Source organism: Schistocerca americana, chromosome 9, assembly GCF_021461395.2.
Source record: "Schistocerca americana isolate TAMUIC-IGC-003095 chromosome 9, iqSchAmer2.1, whole genome shotgun sequence".
Classification (NCBI taxonomy): Eukaryota; Metazoa; Arthropoda; class Insecta; order Orthoptera; family Acrididae; genus Schistocerca; species Schistocerca americana.
Genome location: NC_060127.1, coordinates 53,716,004 through 53,742,516, shown reverse-complemented (window position 1 = coordinate 53,742,516; position 26,513 = coordinate 53,716,004). Strand labels below are relative to the sequence as shown.

Genomic DNA, 26,513 nt, shown 5'->3' with positions numbered 1-26,513 from the left:
GTGTGTTGATTATACCAAACCACACATTTATACTAAACCACTGCTGGAAATTATGTTGCACTGTTACATGTGGGTTTGCTTCAGACGATATGCGCACATTATGTAAACTGTTTATACCATCTCGAGTAAACTGTGCCTCATCAGTAAATAAAATGTATTTGTGTGGAGAGAGAGAGAGGGGGGGGGGGGGGGGGGGGGGAGGAAAGAAGAAGAAGTTGGTGCTGAAGATAGACACAGGGAGGGCAGAGAGTAAGGGAGAAATGTGGAAAAAGGGGAGGGGGATGGGGGAAGGAGGGGGGGGGAGGAGGGGGGAGGGGGGAGGGGGGGAGGGAGGGAGGAGCACCTGAGTCCACATGGGGGGGGGGGGGGTCAGTGGAGAACAGGCAAGGAGTGGTGTAGACAAAAGAGGGAAGGGAAAAGGTGGTGGTAAACAAGTTAGCTGATGTTTAGCCACAAGGATTATGATAGCCCGGGCTATACTGGAGATACAGTTCCCACCTGTGTAGTTCAGAGAAACTTGCACTGAAAGGGAGTATCCAAATGGCCCATGTAGTAAAGCAGTTGCTGAAGTCAGAAGTGTTGTGGTTTGCACCATGTACGGCAGGTGAATGGTCAAGTTTACTGTTTGCCACAGTCTCATGGTGGCCACTTGTGGAGTTAACAGTTGGTGACTTGTCATGCTCACACAGAATGCCGCGCAGTAATTGCAGCATAACTCATCTATAAAATGACTGCTTTTACACCTGGCCCTGCCTTTTATAGGGTAGACTCTGTCTGTGACTGGACTTTGGTGGGAGGTGGGGGTGTATGGGACAGTCTTGTACCTGAGTCGACCACAAAGAAATTACACAAGGGTGCAGGATTGAGAGCAGGATTAGGGTAAGGATGGAGAATGATATTCTGTAAGTTGGGTGGATGGGGGAAGAGTACTTTATGTGACATGGGAGGATTTTAGGTAGCACATCCCTCATCTCAGGAAACAAATACAGGTAGTCAAAGCAATGGTTAGGGTTGTGGTTGAGCTTTTCAAGGCCAAGGCGATACTTGGTGATACAGAGTAGCAGCGGTTGGTGGCTGGTTAACAGCGTTACTGGTGCCAGGGGAGGAGATGGCACAGGAGACCTGTTCATGTACAAGCTGGATAGCATATTGTCGGTCAATAAAGGTTCTGGTACTTTGAAAATAACTGCTTTCCACTGCAGATGTGGTGTCCACTCTTGGCAAGGCTGTATGGTAGAATGTTTTTGATCTGAAACTGATGACAATTACAGATGTGGTGGTACTGCTGTTGGGCGGTCTACCCAATATGAACGGACACTGCATCTGTAGTTGAAGTATACCAATAATCTTACCTGAATGTTTAGTGACAGACAATACCATATAGAGCTCATCCTTCAATGGACCTCCCATGCCTTCAGCTCCTCCGACACCAATAACCCTGTTAACCGGCCACCAACCAGCACTCCTCTATCACCCAATATCACCCCGGTCTTGAGAAGCTCAACCACACCTTCACCAGGGCTTTGGCTATCTCTCATCATGCCTCAAGATGAGGGATATCATACCCAAATCCTACCTGCTTCACCCACAGTAGTGTTCCCCCACCTATCCAACCTAAAGTTCGTCTGTCCCTACTCCAATCCTATGCCCCATCCTGCACTCCTTGGGTCATTCCCTTGTTGTTGACCCAGGTGCAAGAGCTGTACCATACACCCACCCATCACCTCCCACCACAGTTCTGTCACAGGCATTTTCTACCCTATAAAAGGCAGGGCCGTGTGTGAAAGCACTCATGTTATATGCCAACTGTGCTGCAATTACTGTGCAGCATTTTATATGGGCATGACAAGTAACCGACAGTCCAGTAGCACAAATGGCCATCACCAAACTGTGTCAAACTGCAAGCTTAACCATCCAATTGCTGAAAATGCTGCACATCACAGCACAAATGATGTCAACAGCTGCCTCACCACACAGGCCTTTTGGGCACTCTCTTCCAGCACGAGTTCCTCTGATCTACATGGATGGGAATCATGTCTCCAATATATCCTGGGCTCTTCAATCTCTTTGGCTAAACCTCAGCCAACTTGTTTCCCACTATCTTCTCCCTTGTCTCTTCCGTCCATTCCTTACCCAGCCATCTCTCTCTCTCTCTCTCTCTCTGCCTCTGTCTCTGTCTCTCTCTCTCTCTCTCTCTCTCTCTCTCTCTCTCCCCCTTACGCCTTCCTCTCTCCCCCAGTTTCCACCCCTCTCCATTTCTTTCTTCCCTTCCTGTCTTCTCTTTCAACCCCATCTTCCTCTCATTTCCTCCCCTCCCTCTCACACCTTCTCCCTCTCGCTGTCTTATATGCTCTTGCCTCTGAACTCCTTTCGTCTTGTTGTGCAGCAACCAACTTATTGTCAAAAGACCTGCCGCACACTACACTGCTACCCACTCTTTGCCTCGCGAGTCCTTCCCTACGCCATTTGCTACTCCATCTATCCAGGCAACAGCTTTCCATAATCGATATTTAATAATTAGTCTCGTCAATACCATGAGCACATCCCCTCCATTTTCCACCACATCTCACACTAAGTACAGTAATGACACTGTCCCTTAGATACTTACTGCTCCTCTCTATCATGATTTTACTCACCCATATTCTCGCTCTTCTGCCTTCCGAATAAGTGATCTCATTTTGGCAATGTCGGGCCTGAAGAAGCCATTTTTAAGCCGCATGTGAAAGTCGTTGAGCGGCACACCAAACCGCATATTTTCTCGAGCAAACAACCTACGAAGGGTCTCATCTTTTTCTTGTGCATCATTCTCAGGGAAAGATGGTAGAAAATTCTAAAACAGAAAAATATTAGTTGGTGACATTCCACACACATTTTATTAAGGTAATTGTGAATCAACAATATTCTCATACAAATATCAATTTCTTATAACAGAGGAATGTCCTGGTGGAATGTAAATACTTTAAAGAGTAAAAGTAACACACACACACACACACCCCCTGCAAACCTAATTGTCCTGGTTGACTACATCCAATACACTGCATGTGCAGGGGGAGCAGATAGATATCAATACTTTACATGTTTGGTTTGCAGGACAACACCATGTCTCCACAACTACAAAATAATGTAGTGTCATAAAAACCACATATTAATGGTATGAGCATGCAGGAAGCCGTAAACATAACTGACTGGAAATATTACAATCATGGAAATTCAACATACAAACTGGCATAAACAAACCACAGAGCAAGACACAGTAGATGGAAGAGTACATATATTATCACATTCTTAAACAACATTCAATAAACGAAAGTCTTAACCAATGCATATTTCAATAATAATTCAGGAGCATCACATATGGTAACACATTATCAGTTAGAAATTTCAGACATCCAGATGTAATAATTAGTATCTCAATCAAGCTTTTGTGCAAAAGAAATGTATATTCTGTGTTCCCTTACAAAAGTCTCAGAAATCTTTATTTACTTAGGTGCAAATAATTTTCACAGAGCAGTAGCCATATATTTGAACAATGTATACTAATACTGAGTAAACCTATTCTCTTATTAATGAACATAAACATAACCACCAAAGGCTGCTATTTTAAAGTCATCTTCTAGCAACAAAAACATCCAGAAAAAGGAACTGTTTGTCTGCTACAAGATAGTCAGTAGAACAAAATCAGCCCAGAGATAAAGGATTATATCAATATGGTTTTGTGATGCATGATGTTATTCATTAATAATTGGATTCTTAAGACTCTGGAGCACAACTTAAAGGAAGCATTCCACAATCTCGTTTCATAAGAGCACCTTGCTCATGACATAATTGCGAAAGAAGTTGATATTTCTAATCATAAATCTAAATACATCTTGATTTAACTAGGAACATGTTATGTTTCTATATAGTGCTGCTACTTAACCATTGCAGTATAATGGAGCAATGTATACACTACAATTGGAGACATGTTGGTGTTTTTAACATGGTTCTTACACTGGTTGCAATATGTTTTCAACTGTTTCTTGCTAAAGGTCTAGGTCCACATACGCAATAAATATTTTTCTTAGTGCTTCGACATTGTCCGCAATGCTGTCTCCCTTAGCGTACTTGCATCATCAGCTTAATTATGTCTAGGGTCAAAGATGAGATATGGCTATAGTGCTGCACTATTAATATCCAATGTTTTAAACAAATGAAGAGAAAGATGTAGTCATCACTAATAGACAGAGCAATACTAAAGAAGTGTCAGAAATAACCTGTTACGGGAGTTGAACATGAAAGCTGGCTCTGATAATACCTGTAACTTCGCTAGGTAGTTATCTTCCAAGTTTGAGGGGGGGTGGGGACTGAACTGCAGTGAACAAGACTTGCCATTGGTCTTCGTTTGTGAGCCCTAAGTAATTCATTGCAGATTCTTGGATACATATTTCAAATTTTGAAGCAAGCAGTATTTCAAACAGTATTTGAAGTTTGTGGAGCACTGGACTAAGGCTTGAAGGATTGTTTAACATCTTCAGTTCCACTACAATGTCTGCTTGTGTCTGTGTATGTGTGGATGGATATGTGTGTGTGCGCGCGAGTGTATACCTGTCCTTTTTTCCCCCTAAGGTAAGTCTTTCACTCCCGGGATTGGAATGACTCTTTACCCTCTCCCTTAAAACCCACATCCTTTCGTCTTTCCCTCTCCTTCCCTCTTTCCTGACGAAGCAACCATTGGTTGCGAAAGCTAGAATTTTGTGTGTATATATGTGTCTGTTTGTGTTTCTATCGACCTGCCAGCGCTTTCGTATGGTAAGTCACATCATCTTTGTTTTTAAATATACAACTAATATTTTTGTTTCATGTAATTTACAACACAGAGCACTGAAACTTGTTGCAGTAGGTAATGACACCTTGGACAATGTGAGTGAAGTATTAGAGCATATATCTTTGGCTTCTCTACATGGCTTCTGTATGTACATAAAGGTCACAAGTTCCACGTGTCGTATATGTCACGCGAGAATCGAAGAGGATAAACTATAACTGAATGAATGAAAACATTGTTGTAATACACACTGTATTGGATTTTTATTGAAAATTTTATGAAATTGGTCTACAATGTGGTACATATCACCATACAGTAACACTTCTGATTTTGCCTGTGTCTATATATTGTTTATAGATAAGGTGATGAGGGAATCTGTGCCTGCCACACCTACATACACTGAAGAAGTCATATCATTACAAAGTTAAATTCCTCCTCTAATTTGTGTTTGTTGACCATCAGCTTCAATGTATTTAGCCCAAAATTCTAGATGCACTCCTCTGACTCATACAAAGATGACAATATGGCAATTTGCTGTCGGGCCCTCTTAATTCTGTGCTCATAAAAACAATCACAATTAATTCTCAGTGATAACAGAGCTTAAAATACATATCATTACATAATAACCAATGGGAAAATACATTTACTAGTATTAAGCTAATGCTGTCACCAGTAACATGCAACAGATGGGCAGAAACATTGTTTCCTTTGATCTACAGCAGCACTGCCATAAGATATTTGTTTCTGTTTTTCATAACATGTTTGCAACATGTTGCAAACTCAGTTTGTACCTGCCGTTGTATCAAGCTTGTGGAAGTCTGCTGTACCACAATTGCATATACTGGTGAAAATGTATGAGACTGCTCAAATCAGAGTGTTGTGAGGTTAATATGCCATACGGTGGGGAATGTGCATCAGTAAGAGTGTTGCTATGTAACTCACCAGTCAACAGCATCATTCTGCTTCTTTTGCCTGTTGTGAACAACTCACTTTGTAGATTGAACTTTCTGAGTTCTTTTTTCTGGTTCAATAGAACCTGCCATACTGGATGTGGGCTTTGTCACATGATGTAATGATATTTTGACAAGTCATGTCATAGATGAACAAATAAACAAGGAACAATATTTTTTTTACATCTATATTATGTTTTGGACTGTAGATTGTGGTCTCAGACTGATCTGTAGTACAGCACAAGGTATAGATTACGTTGAATGGTTACAATTTGGTTGGCAAAGTCAATAACCACGCATACAAAACCTTAGTTGCAGTGAAATATTGATCTGTAAAGTGGTCCAAGGCATTACTTAGGTGGAAAGATGACGGTTCGATTTTGAGATGGCAAAGTGGTACCCAAAACGTCATATAATGCACTTTCGTTATTAGTTCTTGTATTAAATTTTGGTTACGTGATAAATCACACAAATCTAAAAGTTGTCAATTTGACTAAGCGTGTACAGATTACAATTACAAACAACTTAAATTGAAATGATCACACAGAAAATGTTGCAGTGAAGACAAACCAAAGACTGTGTTTTATCGGCAGCATACATAGAAGATGCAACAGATCTACTAAGGAGACTGCCTACATTATTCTTGCCTGTCCTCATCTGATGAACTGCTGTGTGGTATGGGATCCTTACCAGATAGGAATGACAGAAAACATTGAAAAAATTCAAATAAGGGAAGCTTGATTTGTATTTGCTCAAAGTAAGGGAGAGAGTGCCATGGATATGATACGTGAGCTGGGATGGCAACTATTAAAAAAAAAAGGCAGGTGTCATTGCAGCAAGAAATTTTCATAAAAATCAAATCACCAACTTAGTCCTCTGAATGCCAAAATATTTTGTTGACTGCTACCTACATAGGGAGAAATGACCATCATAATAAAATAAGGGAAAGCAGACCTCATACAGAATTCTAATGTTCATTATTCCTGTGCACTGTTTGAGAGCGGAATGGTGCAGAAATAGTATGAAGGTGATCTTACCAACACCCTGCCAAGCACTCAAGTGTGAATTGCGGAGTAGTCATACAGAAGTAGAGGTGATGAGGATTATCTTGCAGTTATGGATAAAATAATACGAACACAAAATATTACATAAAAAATTGGGATTATGTAACAATTCAACCAATGAAGTCATTAAACATGGCGGTGAAAGGACCAATGCTTGATGGCAGAAATTCATACACATCTACATTGATACTATGCAAACTACTCTGAAGAGCGTGGCAGCGGGTACTTCCAATCCTACCAGTTACTAGTGTTTCTTCCCATTCCATTCACATATGAAGTGCAGGAAGAATGTTCAAATGCCTCAGGGTAGCTGTAATTAATCTAATCTTGTCTACACAATCACTATAGCAGTGATATATTCCTATATTAATAATTTAAATTTGGTTCTTGAAACTTTGTAAGCAAGCTTTCTCGGGACAGTTTGTGTCTAACAAACCTGCGACCATTTGTGCTGCCCTTCTCTGTACGCATTCAACATTCCCTGTTATTCCTATTTGGTACAGGTGCCACACAGTTGAGCAGTATTTTAGGATGAGTCGCAAGAGCGATTTGTACACAGTTTGTTTTGTAGACCGACTGCGTTTTCCTACTATTTTACCAGTGAACTGAAGTCTTCCCCCTGCTTTACCTAAACTCAAATTATGTGATCATTCCACTTCATATGCTTATAAAGAGTTACAGCCAGGTATTTGTATGCGCTGACAAATTCAAATTGCAACTCATTGATACTATAGGCATAGAATAACACACTTTTGCATTTTGTGAAGTGCAGAATTTTACGTTTCTGAACATTTAAACAAGTTGTCAAACTTTTCACCACTTTGAAATCTTACCAAGCTCTGCCTAAATATTCGTGTAGTTTTTTTAAGACCATATTTCATTATGGATAAATGCACCATCTGTGAAAAACCTGAGATTGCTATGTATTCTGTCTGCAAGGTCACTGATGTATAACATGAAGAGCAAAGGTCCCAACACACATAATGTATAAACATTAGAAAAGTTAAATCTTAAACACTAATGGGATCTCCATGGGGAGGGGGGGGGGGGGGGGGGTCTTGAGCTGGAAATGTTCTTTTTACTTGATGATGATGATGATGAGTCCCATACTCCTTTACAGAGCGTAGGGGAGCGACACGGGAGACCTACGCTGCCTTACTAGGCAAGGTCTTAGTGGAGGTGGTTTGCCATTGCCTTCCTCCGACCGTAATGGGGATGAATGATGATGATGAAGACGACACAGCAACACCCAGTCATCTCGAGGCAGAAAAAATCCCTGACCCCGCCCGGAATCGAACCCAGGACCCCGTGCTCGGGAAGCGAGAACGCTACCGCGAGACCACGAGCTGCGGACTCTCCAAATACTGAACACTTGGAAAAAATCAGACCACGGTGGGGAAATAGGGGTTTGGATTGCAGAATGTACAATTTTTTCCTGCTTTAAAAAAAGGACTGTTATGACATGTTCATTGGCTTCACCAACTCACAACCTAACCTAGGCCTCAAGCAACACTACAGTTCATTCTATTCACTGGAACCTCGCAAGAAATAAATAAATAATAATAAAGAACACACAATTATGTCTAGTACACAACACAATCCAAAACATTGTTCCCCTCAATGGATCACCATCTCCACTATCTAGGAAACACCATGATCTAAGTCACGCACACAAGAAGTAAACAACATATTATGAAAGAAACATGACTAACATCTATAACATAGAAACAAAAATATCCCATACCCTGTCTATATAGTATATGACAACAGACTTCTAAGAATATAATGATGGCTCACACTGATCTGAAAAATTAAACGTGATAATGTTCTGGTACGTCAGTTTGTCAAGAGGATGACAGAGGCAAGAGGGTCATAGCCTACAATTTCCAGCTGCCGTAAGAGACAACACGTGCAGCATGAGGAGTGGGGCATAGACATAGAGGAAACTGGTGTCACAGTAAAGTAGGCCTAATCCATTTCTAATTCCACACAAAACTCATCATCCAACTGCCTTATTAGCCTACCACTCCACTTTTTACACCTTGACCGTGTGTCCTTTTGCAGTCTCAAGTTTAATCAAAAGTGGTCCGCTCGGTGGTTGTGGAAGAAAATCTTGCTACAGACATGTTCTAGGCTGACTGGAAGGCAAAACAGACAGAGCTTCTCCACAGCCCATGGGAAAATACAAAAATGTGTCGAGCAGTCACAACACATTCTGACACAGCGCACGGTAGTCTGTAGTTAACTCTTCTTACTTGAGTTGATAGATTTTGGTGAAATTTGTCACAGCACAGAATGAAGACACAGTTCAAACTTTAAAAACATATACGCACTGATACCAACATCATAACAAATGGTTCCTTAGAAATGCAAGCAATGTGGTCAGGTTTCATATTATTTATGATTAAAAAAGTTTTAAATAGTCACATGCTGCATTTTCCCGTGTAAAAATCTAGCAGACTGTTCAATGACAAGTCTAGTGAAACCAAAGTAGATATACATGAAGACAATTTTGGTGTAATCTACACACAGTGTTGAAGAACAGAAGCTCCAAGCAGAGCAGTTACTTTCAGAGCTAAAGTTACACACTGGACAGCCCCCCCCCCCCCCCCCCCCCTTATATATCTTGGTTGTGGTGTCAGATTTACAAAATGTCTGTCCACTGCTTAATGTCTCCTCTGCAGAGTTAATAGCAGCCAGTGCCCATAGTATTATTTACCTACCATTTATTGCTTTCCATTGATATAACAACACAAAACATATTAAGACAATGACAAAAAGTCAATGATACATGTCCCATTACTTTAGAAATAGGGAAAAAAACCAGGAACACTATCATGAAGTAATTTTCTGAATGCTTCAACTTTACAGACATGTCCTAACAGTAAATTATAAAACTAGACATCACTTCTACACCAGTTTACAGGTCACAAGTTTTTGTTTACAAACAACAATAAACAAAGTTCTTGGTGTAAACAAAAACTCATTGTCATGTTAATATGATGTTTATCTTTGCAACTAGGGAAAGACGACGACCAAAAGGGCAATATCTGCTCATTTTATTCATAAATGGGCACATGTCTAAGTTACATCAAATTTACTTACCCTGAGGTGCTGCTTCTGTTGCTCTGTAAAACACTCTTGCCATGTCTTTAAAGAGAAAAATTCCTTGAATATCTCCTTGTTTTCGCACAAGCCTTGTGGCAGTTGTAGACGCACACCTTCTATTCGACATTCTTCGAGAGTATTTAGTTCTTGAGATATTTCTGAACTCTCTGTGCTGGCTTCAGACGACACTGTTGAATATTCTAGTTCCATTTTTCGGGCTACACGGAAAAAAGTTTGGAAACAGATCAAACACTTCCCTATTTATGTTTCGTTATAACACTTATTTTGTATTTTGAGACCGCAACAATAATTTTAAGGTTATGTTACCTATCTGCTATATATCAAAATCATCCAAATTACTTATACGAATCGCTACTGACATGGATGGGGTGAGAAATATGACGATTAAATTTTCCAATGAAGCTGCTTTCTACACTAGTTTCCCATACATGTTGTGCTTCTGTTATTTTGTTCGATAAATCGGTCATTATCACGTGAATATATTACAGTATTTTAGCGTTCTAAGTGTACGTATTGATGATGTTTATGTGGAGAAGACAGACAGACGATATTGGGAATAAGTGAAAAGATTAATGGACATGTAAATATTCGCTTCTATACCGACCTTTTGGGTGCAGTTTTTTAGGTTTTGTCTAATTTCAACGCCCTCCACGTTTGGTATCCTGGGTCTGCATTGCAGATATTATAGAATCCAACCGTGGAGGGCATGGCGGACGGAACGGGAACCATGTTTAGACAAGGAACAGTTTTGAAAATAATCAATGTTGTCATATCAGGTCAGCAGACGAAACGCTGCCTAGTGAAATTTTATTTGCACTTTATAGAAATTACAGATGTTATATCATATACACCCAACGAATCGGCATACTTTTGTGGGTGAAAAGGAAAAGGGTCAATAGCCTCTATAGTCAGAGGGATTTTGCAGCGTCAAGTAAAAATCCAGAGTAGCTTCACAGACGGCAACGGTGGAACCGGATATGTAACCAGTATCCGTTCCTAGTTACCATAACCACTAAAATGGCGCTGAATACTGTGGTGAAGGTTCACCCTGTTGTTCTTTTCCAAATTGTTGATGCGTATGAAAGAAGAAATGCAGACGCCCATAGAGTTATAGGCACTCTGTTAGGTAATTGTTTACATATATTGCTAGTTAGTGTTTATGTTACATTCAGAGGTAATGCGTGTTGTGCATGTGGATCTACGTGTATGGATGTGCAGGTTAGTAACAATTCGTCTAATTTTATGTTACAGGCACAGCAGACAAAGGCACTGTCGAAGTTACGAACTGTTTTTGTGTGCCACATAAGGAATATGAAGATCAGGTTCGTATACTCTTTAGTCTGTACGTAGTTTACTTAAAAATATTTCCACATATGTTCCCTACAAATCGATGATACACTTGTTATGCCGACAAATGTCTATGTTGAAATATACTTCACACATTTGATTCATTTTATTCCGTGTGTTACCGACTTTTACCTCCATGTTTATGTTAGTGAAATATGAAACGTCAAGGCCTATTTTGTAGGTGGAGGCGGAACTTAATTATGCCATGGACCTTTTTGACCTGAATCGCCGTGTAAATCCTCAAGAAAACGTTGTTGGTTGGTGGGCGACAGGAAATGAAGTAACGAGCCATTCGTCTGTTATACATGAATACTATGCACGTGAATGCAACAATCCCGTTCATTTGACGCTGGATACAACATTACAGGATGTCAGAATGGCAATAAAAGCGTACTTAAAGTAAGTGGTAACATTATTTCAAACTTTTATAAACAGCATCAGCAAAGTTAGTTACAGGCATACTATTATGCTGAGGAAAAGAACTTTCTTGTGTAATGTTGTTGTTGTTGTTGTTGTGGTCTTCAGTCCTGAGACTGGTTTGATGCAGCTCTCCATGCTACTCTATCCTGTGCAAGCTTCTTCATCTCCCAGTACCTACTGCAACCTACATCTTTCTGAATCTGCTTAGTGTATTCATCTCTTGGTCTCCCCCCTACGATTTTTACCCTCCACGCTGCCCCCCAATACTAAATTGGTGATCCCTTGATGCCTCAGAACATGTCCTACCAACCGATCCCTTTTTCTGGTCAAGTTGTGCCACAAACTTCTCTTCTCCCCAATCCTATTCAATACTTCCTCATTAGTTATGTGATCTACCCATCTAATCTTCAGTATTCTTCTGTAGCACCACATTTCGAAAGCTTCTATTCTCTTCTTGTCCAAACTATTTACCGTCCATGTTTCACTTCCATACATGGCTACACTCCATACAAATACTTTCAGAAATGACTTCCTGACACTTAAATCTATACTCGATGTTAACAAATTTCTCTTCTTCAGAAACGCTTTCCTTGCCATTGCCAGTCTACATTTTATATCCTCTCTACTTCGACCATCATCAGTTATTTTGCTCCCCAAATAGCAAAACTCATTTACTACTTTAAGTGTCTCATTTCCTAATCTAATACCCTCAACATCACCCGACTTAATTCGACTACATTCCATTATCCTCGTTTTGCTTTTGTTGATGTTCATCTTATATCCTCCCTTCAAGACACTATCCATTCCGTTCAACTGCTCTTCCAAGTCCTTTGCTGTCTCTGACAGAATTACAATGTCATCGGCGAACCTCAACGTTTTTATTTCTTCTCCATGGATTTTAATACCTACTCCGAATTTTTCTTTTGTTTCCTTTACTGCTTGCTCAATATACAGATTGAATAGCATCGGCCATATGGTTTCTATACAAATTGTAAATAGCCTTTTGCTCCCTGTATTTTACCCCTGCCACCTTTAGAATTTGAAAGACAGTATTCCAGTCAACATTGTTAAAAGCTTTCTCTAAGTCTACAAATGCTAGGAACGTAGGTTTGCCTTTCCTTAATCTTTCTTCTAAGATAAGTCGTAAGGTCAGTATTGCCTCACGTGTTCCAGTATTTCTACGGAATTCAAACTGATCTTCCCCGAGGTCGGCTTCTACTAGTTTTTCCATTCGTCTGTAAAGAATTCGTGTTAGTATTTTGCAGCTGTGGCTTATTAAACTGATTGTTCGGTAATTTTCACATCTGTCCACACCTACTTTCTTTGGGATTGCAATTATTATATTCTTCTTGAAGTCTGAGGGTATTTCGCCTGTTTCATACATCTTGCTCACCAGATGGTAGAGTTTTGTCAGGACTGGCTCTCCCAAGGCCGTCAGTAGTTCCAATGGAATGTTGTCTACTCCGGGGGCCTTGTTTCGACTCAGGTCTTTCAGTGCTCTGTCAAACTCTTCACGCAGTATTGTATCTCCCATTTCATCTTCATCTACATCCTCTTCTATTTCCATAATATTGTCCTCAAGTGCATCGCCCTTGTATAGACCCTCTATATACTCCTTCCACCTTTCTGCTTTCCCTTCTTTGCTTGGAACTGGGTTTCCATCTGAGCTCTTGATGTTCATACAAGTGGTTCTCTTATCTCCAAAGGTCTCTCTAATTTTCCTGTAAGCAGTATCTATCTTACCCTTAGTGAGATAAGCCTCCACATCCTTACATTTGTTCTCTAGCCATGCCTGCTTAGCCACTTTGCACTTCCTGTCGATCTCATTTTTGAGACGTTTGTATTCCTTTTTGCCTGCTTCACTTAATGCATTTTTATATTCTCTCCTTTCATCAATTAACTTCAATATTTCTTCTGTTACCCAATTATTTCTACTAGCCCTCTTCTTTTTACCTACTTGATCCTCTGCTGCCTTCACTACTTCATCCCTCAAAGCCACCCATTCTTCTTCTACTGTATTTCTTTCCCCCATTCCTGTCAATTGTTCCCTTATGCTCTCCCTGAAACTCTCTACAACCTCTGGTTCTTTCAGTTTATCCAGGTCCCATCTCCTTAAATTCCCACCTTTTTGCAGTCTCTTCAGTTTTAATCTACAGGTCATAACCAATAAATTGTGGTCAGAGTCCACATCTGCCCCTGGAAATGTCTTACAATTTAAAACCTGGTTCCTAAATCTCTGTCTTACCATTATATAATCTATCTGATACCTTTTAGTATCCTCAGGGTTCTTGCATGTATACAACCTTCTATCATGCTTCTTAAACCAAGTGTTAGCTATGATTAAGTTGTGCTCTGTGCAAAATTCTACCAGGCGGCTTCCTCTTTCATTTCTTAGCCCCAATCCATATTCACCTACTATGTTTCTTTCTCTCCCTTTTCCTACACTCGAATTCCAGTCACCCATCACTATTAAATTTTCGTCTCCCTTCACTATCTGAATAATTTCTTTTATCTCATCATACATTTCCTCAATTTCTTCATCATCTGCAGAGCTAGTTGGCATATAAACTTGTACTACTGTAGTAGGCGTGGGCTTCGTGTGTATCTTGGCCACAATAATGCATTCACTATGCTGTTTGTAGTAGCTTACCCGTACTCCTATTTTTTTTTTATTCATTATTAAACCTACTCCTTCAATACCCCTATTTGATTTTGTATTTATAACCCTGTAGTCACCTGACCAGAAGTCTTGTTCCTCCTGCCACCGAACTTCACCAATTCCCACTAAATCTAACTTTAACCTATCCATTTCCCTTTTTAAATTTTCTAACCTACCTGCCCGATTAAGGGATGTAATGTAGTAGAGTGTAATTCTTGCCACTTTTTCTTTTGATATTTTTGGTGTTCTTTTGCAAGGGAAAAGTATGATAATACTCTCGTACCTGGTAGTCATGGAAGTACCTTATAATTACATATCACATCGTGTATTGAAGCTTAGTTGTGAAGCTGATTACATTGTCACTGTTGTATAATTGTTCTGCTGATTCTGTATAGCCAATGATAGCAGGAACAATGTGTAACGAAGTAAGAGGTAAACATTCCACGTGGGAAAAATATATCTAAATACAAAGATGATGTGACTTACCAAACAAAAGTGCTGCCAGGTCGACCTGCCAGCACTTTTGTTTGGTACGTCACATCATCTTTGTTTTTAGAAATGTGAGGTAAAGGAATCTAGTGAATATAGTGACATTCTCTCCTGCACAAAGATCCATGGTAGCTGAAAACATGTTTCTGATATATTTCAATAAAATGGGTGGCAATAGAGCAGAAATCTGGAAACACAATCAGAAATAACCAATAATATTTATTCCCCATTTAACATGTTGATCTTTTTTTCAAAATTATGTTCCAAACAATTTTTTAAATGAAGCTCAGCTTAAAAACATCCTACAATAAATAACATTATGTGTACACAAAATAAAGATAGCTTTCAAAGCTCAAAATAATGTTACAAAGTTTGAAGATCACAGATAATAAATTACCAAGCATACTTGTGCATTGAATTTTGACTAAAATATCCTGAAACTTATAGTCCTCTTTTTAGTATCTGTGTAGCTACAAGTCTGACTATGGATTTCAAAACAGTTTCCTGCCAACTTAAATGTTGTTGGTGCTGGGTGGAGAACAGTGGACATATTTGTCTTGTGAGAACCTGGTGAGAACCTGACTCTCAACTCACTTTGTATGTAATGAAGTAACACCACATTCTTCTTCACTTTCTGAGCCTCTAAATCCTATGTGAAACTCAGGATCACTACAGTCATCCTTTTTTGAAAGCATTGCCTAAACAACTATGCAGGAGAGAGACTGAAACAGTTAAAGTTTGTTGTTGAGTATCCAGAGCTGCACATAGTAAAGACTGTTTCTAGTGGCAACGACCTTAACAAGAACATGACAGTCTGGCTACAAATGTAGGGCCAGATGCTATCTAGCTGATGAACACTTAGCTATAGGTGTTGAAATGTATATAAGCAGGGTTTTATTTTTTCGGAGGTCTGGTCTTAAGTTGCCTGAATATACTCGAGATTTTAAGTTTCTGTCATATAACAAAAATGAGAACTCGGGGTTTATGCTAAGTTATTAATAGGCATGATAGAAAACTTTTACTTTATTTTGGTAACAGTTTGATGTATGGCACTTGATTACGTATACATAATGCTATGAAATCTAAATAACTTTGCTGTCTCTTGGCAATATTTCATTATCGTTATGGCAGAGTATTATACAGTATTGATTAAGTGTAAATATTGTCTGCTAGTCTTCTGAATGGGACTGGTACTCCATAGTGTACTCGCAGGAAATGCTTGTACTGTCTGTACTAGATAAGCTGTAGGAACAGTCTGATAGTGCTCCAGGAACTGAACTGCATGTCGTCATTTCCTCCTGTTTGGCAGAAGGACCTCCACTTCTGCCAGTACTAAATGAAAGCAAAGTAGTCCCTGGTTGATAGTACTCTCTCTGGCAGATGGCAACACTATAGGCAGATGCATAAGATGTGCTCATGCACGTTATGACAGAAGCAGAAAGTATACCCCAAACAGCAAGTGCACTTGCAGCTACTTGGAACCCAGAGGACATCTGCCAAGTGATGTACCTGCATGGTAGCACTTCTTGTGCTGTGTGTGCCTATGCCACACACCTCCCATTGGGCGGAGGGGAGGTGGGGGGAGCTGACAGCTCGCTTCATTAGCACCCTGCTTCTGTGGTGGTTGTATACACTTTGGCTTTCCTGATATTCATCCACAGAATGTCCTTGGCTACCACGCGCCCCAGTCTTTGCAGCATCTTTTCCCTTCTGTGCTGCACGTCTATCCAGTTGCTGTTCTTTTTCTCCTCCCTTGGGAAAAATGTCTGGGCTGTGTTTGGAAATGTATTCTGCACTTTTGGTAGTAAGTATCAGAATACTCATCACTGATTTTGTTCCATTTTTCTTTCTCCGTTCAGCTTCTTCTATCCTTCCTCTGCTTGAGTGTTTGAGGTTCCTCTTTTTCTTCTTCCTCCCTGTGCGCTCCTGAAGGCCGGCCCACACGTCTGATGCATAACTGGTGACTGGGTAACATGTAATTCCAAGCCCCAGGTTGACAGGTGGGATTCGCACATACCCCCTGGCGCAGGCCAGGCCCATGGAAGGGTGATTACTGGAGCTGCTACCTTCCCAAATTTCCAATTGGTCCTTGGGGGTGTTTGGGAGGTGTGACCTGAGGTGTGAACAATCAGCTAAGGTGGGTGCGCTGCCTTCTCAAGCCCCCCCCCCCCCCCCCCCCCCTCCCAGATGGGAGGAGCACACCATTGGGGATGCCGGCAATCATGGGGATTTTCTCGCAATGACCCAATGATCTTCACAGGCAATGGCTATGAAATGTAAACGGAATGAGGCTAATGATTCAAAGACTCCCCAAGCAGCACCAAGGTTCCTCGTGGTTTCACATACTGAAGACAGTCAGTCCTTCTCTACAGTAAATCCGTTCATTATTCTGAATGGTATTGATCCAATTGCTGGCCCTGTGAAATCCTGCTCTTTTGGAAACTAGTTCTGATTCTCAAGCACAACTGCTTGCAGCTTCGCACGTCCATGACCATCCTGTTCATGTCAAGGCCCATCAAACACTGAATTCTTCCGGTGGTGTTATTTACACTAGGCTGCTCCATGGTCTGACCGAGGCAGAAACCCTAACATACCTCTGTGATCAGGGTGTGTTGCTGTCCGTGGGAGTGATGGAAAAAAGTAGATGCCTCCTTAGTATCCACATGCACTCTGTGTCTCACTTTTGATAGAGTGGTTCTTCCGTTAAAGATCAAAGCAGGTTATGATGTTATCACAGTCAGACGTTATATTCCAAACACAATTTGCCCCTACCAGTGTCATCATTATAACCGAACTCGAGAGTCCTGTCAACACCCAGCCAAATGTCTAACCTGTGATGCAGATGCTCACAAAGGCGATTGTCTGCCTCCTACCCACTGCATCAATTGCAGTGGCAGCCATGCTGCCTCCTCCAACGATTGTCCTGTGTTTCTCTATAAGTGAGCTGTCCAGGAGATGCGCGTGAAGGAAAAAGTGTCTTACCTGGTCGCTCGCAAGTTGTTGGCTAGTCGGAAACCCTGCATTCTACCATCTGGCAGCTACAGCACTGTTCTTGCAACATCTAGCTCCACGAAGGACATGGTCATGCAGACATGCAACCTCAAATGTACCGCTGTGGTTGTGAAATCGCCCAGCATCATGGTAGCATCCCCTTCTCCTCCTCCAGCTGTGCAACATGCCACCAAACTTTTTGCCTCACAGGGTGAAGTCACTAGCTTCACAACCGGCAGGCCAGAAAGGACAGAAGGAACACTCCAGTCAAGACATCCTCTGTCCCTCCAGCCAACCAACATCTAAGTCTTTCTCTGTTAACTGGAAAGCCTCGAAGAAGTCAAACAAAGGCAAACTGTCTTCTCCTTCACCAACTCAAAGATCCTCTTCGACGGTGTCACCATGTGATACCCTTGCCCATACGACGTCTGTGTCACTGGTGCGCATCACCAACCATTTTTCTGCCTTGGACTCGGCAGGCCGACAGAAGAAGACTGCCAACGCTTCTGTAGACCTCGTGGAGAAGGATCCTCATGCCTCTGTGCCCTGTAGCAGCAAGTCTTCGAAGGCTGGCACTCGGCAGCCGTCAAAGTGACACCCCCTTCGCTTTTACCTTGTCATGACCCTCCTCCAATGGAACATTCACAGCCTTCGATTCAACAAGGAGGATTTATTGCTGCTCTTAGAATCACCAGTCTCCACTTGTTATCTGCCTTCAGGAAATGTAAGTTGTGTCCTCACGACCGCTTTGAGCTCTCACACTTTATCCCGATCTGTTTTTACATTCCCCCCGAGGTCAGCATTGTATCTCATGGGGTGTCGTGCTGCTCGTACGGGATGACATTTATAATCAACCCATTTCCCTAACCACCCGCCTTCAAGCTGTTGCAGTTTCTCCTTACTTGACCTTTTCCCTTTGTACCGTTTACTTCCCTCCGTCATTCGATTCTACCAGGGCAGACTTCCTCCAGCTTATTGGGCAGCTACTTCCCCCCTTTCTGCTGCTTGGTGACTTTAATGCACACCATCCCCTTTGTGATTCTCCCAGAGTCTGTCAGAAAGGTGCTCATTTGGCTGACCTTCTGAATCAACTTACACACCTATCCCCATTTGGACCTATCCTTCTGCACTGCCCAGCTTGCCCGTCGTCTCGAGTGGTCTGTTCTCTCCGACACATACTCGAGCAACCATTTCCCGTGTGCTATCTGTTTGCTGATTCCTACACCACCCAAGTGGCAGCTTACTTCGCAGAACGTTCCATTCCTCACATTCTTCTTTAGCACGCCGTGTCATGGTCGTATGGTAGACTGAGGCATGCCGCGGCGTAATTAGCGCACGGAGACATGCTCTCCCTATTTTTAACCGTCATCCTACGATGACAAACTGCATTCATTATAAACAGATGCGTGCACAGTGTCATTGTGTTCTTCGGGATAGCAAGAAAAGCTAGCTGTATTTCGTTCACTAGTTCTTTTAACAGTTCCACTCCCTCTTCTGTTGTGTGGGCCAACCTCTGATGGCTCTCTGGTACTAAGATCCATTCCTCAATTTCTGGTCTGACAGTAGCAGACGATATCGTGGACCGTATTGCCATCTCCAATACCTTGTGCCACCATTTTGCAGAGATTTCGAGCTCCTCCCACTATCACTCTGCTATCCTCCATTGGAAATGAGTGGAGGCGGCCCGGGTGGTATGATTCTCTTTTCAGAATCATGAGTGCTGCAATGCCGCCTTTACTATGAAGGAGCTAGCTGGTGGTCTCACTTCATCCCAACCCAACAACCCAGGGCCAGACGATGTTCACTTTCAGATGTTGCAGCACCTTTCGCAGGCTAGCACTTTTCTGCTTCATAGGTACAACCGCATCTGGGCAGTGGGCATGTTTCGCAGATGCTGGTGTGAAGTCACTGTTATACCCACACCTAAGCCCAGTAAGGACAAACACCTTCCTTCTAGCTGTAGTTCCATTTTTCTCACCAGCTGTGTTTTCAAGGTTATGGGACTTATGGTTCATGCCCGGCTGGTATGGTGGCTTGAGTCAAGCAATTTTGAGCACACTGTTCTGCAGTTGACCATCTCGTCACTTTGTCTACCCTTGTCATGAGTGGTTTTCTATGGAAATCCCAGCTATGGCCATGTTTTTTGATTTGGAGAAAGTCTGAAGACACCAGCTGGAGGACTGGTATCCTCCATACTCTCTACATGTGGGGCTTCGATGACTGCCTACCCCGTTTCCTTCAGGAATTTTTAAAAAAAACGGAGTGTTGGGCACCTTTATCCAGGAAAATGGTGTGCCTCAGGGTTCCGTCCTGAGTGTCGTCCTCTTTGCTATTGCCATTTGCCATTAACCCTATAATGGCCTCCCCCCCTCCCTCCATCCCTCTCTCTCTCTCTCTCTCTCTCTCTCTCTCTCTCTCTCTCTCCCCCCCCCCCCCCCCCCCCCCCTCCCCGGATATCTCCAGCTCCCTTTTTGTTGATGGTTTTGCCATATATTGCAGTTCTCCACAGACTTGTCTCATTGAGTGGTGTCTTCAACGATGTGATGTATCAGTCATCCTCCCCCCCCCCCCCCCCCCTCCCCCTCCTTCCTCCACATGAAAACCATGTGTATGAATTTCTGGTGGCTCAGTTGGTTTCTTCAGCCGTCTATATGTCCTCTCATATGTCTTACCTGGCAGACTGCTGTATGCGGTCCCTCAATGGTACTTCCTGGGTGCAGATCGAACCACCCTCCTTCGTTTGTACCGGTCCCTTATTCGTTAGAAACTAGACTATTGGTGTTTCATTTATACATCAGCATGTCCATCTCTCTTAAGCCGTCTCAATAAAATCCACCATCACGGCATCCATTTGGCAACTGGCAACTTTTACACTAACCCGACTGAGAGTCTGTAGGCATAAACAGCCGAACTACCGCTGTCCTACCGCCGTCATTCTCTCCTCTGCAGATATGCATGCTGTTTGTCTGCCATGCGTGGCCACCTATCCTGTGTCTCCTTCAATGACTCCTTTGATGTTTAGTATGGGGCTCGTCCTTGTCCTCTGTTACTTCCTGGCATTCGCTTTCGGCTCTTGCTCCAGCAGCTTAACTTCACACTACCTGCAACTTTCCCAGTGGGTGTGAATCCTTCACCACCTTAGCTTCGTGCGGTGGCCTGTGTACACCTTGGCCTTCATTTGCTTCCTAACGACACTACTCCAGCCTCGCTATATTGCCTTCAGTTTCACGAACTTTGCATGGAACTTCACGATAGTATACTGATGGCTCTGGGACTGACTGTGGTGTCAGGTGTGCCTTCATCATTGGCGCCGTTTTTCAATATGGGCTTCCAGAACACTGCTCAGTATTTACAGCAGAGATCTTTGCCTTGAGTCAGGCCATGCAGTACATCCGACGACACACGCTTTTCAATTGCATCATCTGCTCAGACTCTCTCAGGCCCCTACAAAGCCTCTGTGTGCTGTACACGGTCCATCCCTTAGTGCAATGGGTGCAGGAAAGCTTTCACTTGCTCACTTTTGATAGAACCAATATGTTGTTTGTGTGTGTCCCTGGCCATGTCGGTCTGACAGGAAGCAAGGCCGCTGTCACTGCTGCCAAGGCTGCAATCCTTGTACCTCAAACCGCTAGTTCTTACATTCCCTCCGATGATCTCTGTGTTGCCATCTGTCAGCAGGTGGTGGTACTCTGGCATCACCGCTGGTCCTCTCTTCGTGGAAACAAGCTCTGGGTTATTAAGCCTCTCCCAGCAGCTGTACTCACTCTGCAGTATGGGACTTAGTGTCCAAGTTATGTATCAATTTTGATAAAACCCAGAATTTTAATCACTTAAAATTGAGTATAAACAACCATTGTGCAGGCTGTACTGATTTCCCAGGATACAAAGATCCCTACGAGCTACAACACACCAAATAATGTTCCAAGCCACAAACAAGGAAGAAATTTATTTAACCAAAGAATTGAACATACCTTTTCCATTCATTGAATTGTAATTTCCTATGAATGATTTTCGTAGCTACATTCCAGTATACATCATCCTCTTGTAACAGATGAAATGTTATCACAGTTAATTAAATTTAATTCTGTGTTCAAGATGGCAGCTTACAACAGTGATAGTAATTACATTTCCACTGTGATCCTATTCTCCGCAATTCTAAATCGGCAGTAAGTCCATTGTACATGTGATGTTCCACATTATATATATCCACAGAGTCTTTATATTATGAGCCAGAGATAATTTGTCTCTTGCAGTCGTAAGGGGCCTTTGAGCCATATAAATCACTTGCTCAATTATATATAAACATTTGTGCTACATGATTAAAAGTCATAAAAAACGTGGTACTACATATCGTTTTGCTCATCGCCCTTGTTGACAAGAATAATAATGTGGGTTTGTCGGATTCATTGGCAGTGTTGGGAACTGATGAAAGTATCATTAATCTTGACTTGATCTTGTTGCCAGTGTTGTGTACTGGTCGAAATTTTTCACTTTTCCTTGTTACCGGTGTTGATAATGATGAAGATTTTGGTTAACAATCTGTAAACTTTTTCCTTGTCACCAGTGTTGGAATGTAACTGAATGTGATTATTAATTCTGTCCAAGCATCTACAGTAAAAGAAAACTTATTCCTGCTATAGTTCAGAGAGTGACAGCGGAAGTAGGTTAAGGTGATCTCAGATAGTGTGCACCATCTCTACACGGCTGGTCTTAACTGAGAGGATGCCTGGCAAGTGATGCACCTGTATGTTTGTGGTCTCTTACAGTATTGTTGCCTATCTTTTGAGTCTGGTATCCAAGACACTCAGATATTTGTGAAAACTTGATTTGCACAGTTCAACCGTCGAGGGACCTGTCCCCATGTTATTATTGTCAGTGTTCTATCACTATCTTAACACATGCATGGGCAGTGTGGTTTCAGTTGCCTGAGACTCCAGTCGCGCGCGCGCGTGTGTGTGTGTGTGGGGGGGGGGGGGGGGGTTGTTGTTGTTGACGAAGGCCATTGACTGAAAGCTTTAAGTGTTAAGGTCTTTTTGTTGTGCCTATTTGCAACTCAGCATCTCCAGTATATGGTGAGCAGGAACTTTCCTTCTCATAATATTGTTGACACATGCGCGGAATACACACAGCGTGCTAATAAATTGTGGGACAGGGGAAGCTGTTCCAGCCTTAAGTGGACCAACTAAAGATGACTGGAGGTACCCAGTGAAAATATTAGATTGTAGTTGGCAGCAACCAGCAGCAAACCCTAAAACTTCTTCCAGTATTCAGTTTGCTAAAAATCCCATTCCTTTGTTCAGCAGTAGCACAATTTTTGTTACCTTCTCTGTCATAGCTCATGTGTGTTTTTCCATGTAAATGGATCTTTGGGTAATATAAAAACCGGTAATATAAAAACCCGAAATGTGTATTTCTGGAGGAAGGGGAAATGCTGTGTGACAGTAGTTTTAGTGCTTTGTAGTATTTTTTGTCATTGCATTATGTTACTCAATTTAAACTTTGCTTTGTGTATTTGTGCATAATAGCAATGATATGCCAATGTTTGTTGATAGGCATTAGAAATAACTGAATCACTAAACAGACCTGGAATAAATATTAAGTTCCATAAATAAGGGAGCATGTATGTTCACATTGTGAGTGCCTCTAATGGCCTGGTAGTCTCCTAGTATTTTACCATGTCCCTTTTTAAACAGATCATCTGATGGTGACTTGGTAGCAGTTCACCCTGGTGACTAGAGGCTGAAATCCAGAATTTTAAAAAAGTTACAGTGCAGTCATCTGTTTCTCTAATACCGAGTCTATGTCTCAGACTACAAGTTCAAGATTTATCAAGTACCAATTTGTTCCTCCTATGAAGCTTCTGCAGTGTGATTGACAGGCATGCTGTATTGATAGAAGCCAAATTGCATCAGTAGGTACCAACAGCTTTCTCAACACAGTCAGCCTATAGTAGCTGCCTCACATGTATACCTTGATAAACTACATGCCACTCGTATAAAATCACCTCTTCAGCGATGCTTCATTGCTTTCGCAGCTCTAATAATTATTTGCATGTAGTCATTTGCACTTTGCGGTTGAAGCATCTTTGCCAGCTGTTAGGGATCTTCTTTTGCCAACTTCACTGCACTCAACTGTAGCTAGGTGGTAACACTGTTTTCATTGCATCCAAGTATAATGGAGAAACTCTTCACATACAGTAGTTTTTGAAAACTGTGGTTAGTAATAATTGCAAACAAGTGAGTATTGGTCTGAAGTCAAAGACGCTTTGTGGCTTCTAGTGAACCAGTATTCTGGTCAGCCACCATGCCAGGTGAATGCTTAATAAAAAGTTAAATTTTTAGGCAGATCATAGTTTCTGATAGGTTTATATCAGATGCAGTTGGTACCAAAATTTTGCTGATCGGCAGTGATTATATTGTGTAGATTATGGTGACCTGTAGGAGGAGCTGAGGTGAACAATGTGTTTTACTTCAAACTGTCAATGTCCACAAATGTTTTAACACTTGCTCCAATAGCATAGCTGGTCACAGATATTAAGTTTTTAACAGAGTTGTAATTGATAACACTACAAGTAGGATTTCATCTTTCTTCAAAGATAATAGATTTAGCCTGAATGAAAATTTGTTGGTGGGGGATGATAAGAAAATATGTAGTTATACGTATGTTGTTTGAGAGACAATTGAACCAAATTTTCCATGTGTTGGCTTTGTGTTATTGGCTATAATCTGAATTTTTAAAATCAAATAATTTGATGAGCACTTTGCGGGATACTTATGGAATACATACTATGATACGAGGGCCATTTTCTCAAAGGTTACTGTACTTCTTACTTGCACAGTGTGGTAGGTTATTAATTAGATAAGCAAATATGTGTAGCCGGCCGAAGTGGCCGTGCGGTTAAAGGCGCTGCAGTCTGGAACCGCAAGACCGCTACGGTCGCAGGTTCGAATCCTGCCTCGGGCATGGATGTTTGTGATGTCCTTAGGTTAGTTAGGTTTAACTAGTTCTAAGTTCTAGGGGACTAAAGACCTCAGCAGTTGAGTCCCATAGTGCTCAGAGCCATTTTTTTTAACCAAATCTGTGTAGCAGTTTTTTTTATATCAGCCTTAGAACTCTCACTATGATTTTTAAAATTTGTTTGTAAGGTACATAGCAATTTTTATTTCACAAAAATTTAAATACATTCAGCAGTAATGCGCTTTGAAAATTTTTGTGTCATAGGAAGTTGTGGTACAGTGTGTGCAAAGTCTGTAGCATATTGTACCTTTTTATCTGCAGTGCTTCAGCAGAAAATGTTTCTTGCACACTGAAAAATGAAATTTACATGAAATCATGAAATACAAAAAGAAGACTGTATCAAAATTTATGCCATAAACAAATACCTTAAGTACATTTAATATTCATGTAGCTTTTTTATTCTAGTGTGATCCTTGTGGCATGCCCTTTTGGCAGTATTCTTCACTGACATTTCAGAACTAGCAATACATACTTTATTAGTTTTCTTCTAGAGATATTCAGTCAAACAACTTGCATCAAACCTAGTCTCATATGGATCCTGTTTCTTGCAGCATCATCGAACACCAGATCAGCATCTTAATGAGGAACTTGAAACTTCCAGTCTGGAGCAGGAGCATGTAGAGGAACTATGGCTCAAGTTTAAAAGAATGGTTGACCATGCACTGGTTAGATATGTACCCAGTAGAACAGTCCATAATTGGGGGGGGGGGGGGAGGAATCTCCGTGGTGTACAGTCACTGTAAAGAAACTTCTAAAGGAACAGCTATTACTGTGTAATAGGTGTAAAACAAAGTGTAGGGCTGTAGATAAATAGACTCTGAATGAAATGTGTTTTTCTGTCAGGAGAAAAATGTGTGATGCCTTCAATGACTACCATAGCAGAATATTGTCATGTGAGCTTTTACAGAATAAAAAGAAATTTTGGTCATATGTAAAGGCTGTTAGTGGCACCAAAGTTAGTGTCCAGTTGCTTGTGAATGAGACAGGAACTGAATTTGAGGGTAGCAAAGCAAAAACTGAAATGCTTAACTCCATTTTCAAATGTTGTTCCTTTACAAAGAAAAATCCAGGAAAGTGCCCCAATTTAATCATTGTACCACTCGAAAAATGGATGAAGTAAGTATTAGTGCTAGTGGTGTTGAGAAACATCTGAAGTCGTTACATGTGAACAAATCTCCAGTTTGATCCCTGTCAGATTTTATTTTGAATTTGTGGCTAAGTTAGCCCCTCTTTTAACTATAATCTGTTGTAGATTCCTCAAACAAAAAGCCATGCCCAATTCTTTGGAAAAAGCACAGGTCACACCCCTCTACAAGAAGGGTAGTAGAAGTGATCCACAAAACTACTGTCCTGTATCCTTGACATCAATTTTTTGTAGACTCTTAGAACATATTCTGAGCTCAAACATGATGAGGTATCGTGAACTGAATGACCTGCTCAATGCCAACCAGCATGGATTCCAAACACATCGATCATGTGATACCCAACTAGCACTTTTCTCACATGACAACTGTTAGCTTTGGATCAAGGCAATTGGATAGGTGCAGTATTTCTTGATTTCTGAAAAGCATTTTACTCAGTACCAAATCTACACTTATTATCAAAAGTTTGATTATATGAGCTATCAAATGAAATTTGTGACTGGA

General features: G+C 41.4%; 2 protein-coding genes across 2 annotated transcripts in view; one reads left to right on the top strand and one right to left on the bottom strand.

Moving 5' to 3' along the window:
* The window catches only part of LOC124551334 (nuclear factor related to kappa-B-binding protein), a 195,438-nt gene extending 184,779 nt beyond the window's left edge, over positions 1–10,659 (bottom strand). Inside the window, exons 1-3 of the mRNA XM_047126355.1 lie at positions 10,549–10,659; positions 9,921–10,141; positions 2,637–2,830 (exon numbers count right to left, since the gene is read on the bottom strand). Coding sequence (XP_046982311.1) covers positions 2,637–2,830; positions 9,921–10,133 — 407 coding nt within the window. The 5' untranslated portion in view covers positions 10,134–10,141; positions 10,549–10,659. The remainder of the gene's footprint in view (positions 1–2,636; positions 2,831–9,920; positions 10,142–10,548) is intronic.
* A 154-nt stretch (positions 10,660–10,813) lies between these two features.
* The window catches only part of LOC124551333 (eukaryotic translation initiation factor 3 subunit F), a 58,441-nt gene continuing 42,741 nt past the window's right edge, over positions 10,814–26,513 (top strand). Inside the window, exons 1-3 of the mRNA XM_047126354.1 lie at positions 10,814–11,070; positions 11,196–11,266; positions 11,473–11,690. Coding sequence (XP_046982310.1) covers positions 10,962–11,070; positions 11,196–11,266; positions 11,473–11,690 — 398 coding nt within the window. The 5' untranslated portion in view covers positions 10,814–10,961. The remainder of the gene's footprint in view (positions 11,071–11,195; positions 11,267–11,472; positions 11,691–26,513) is intronic.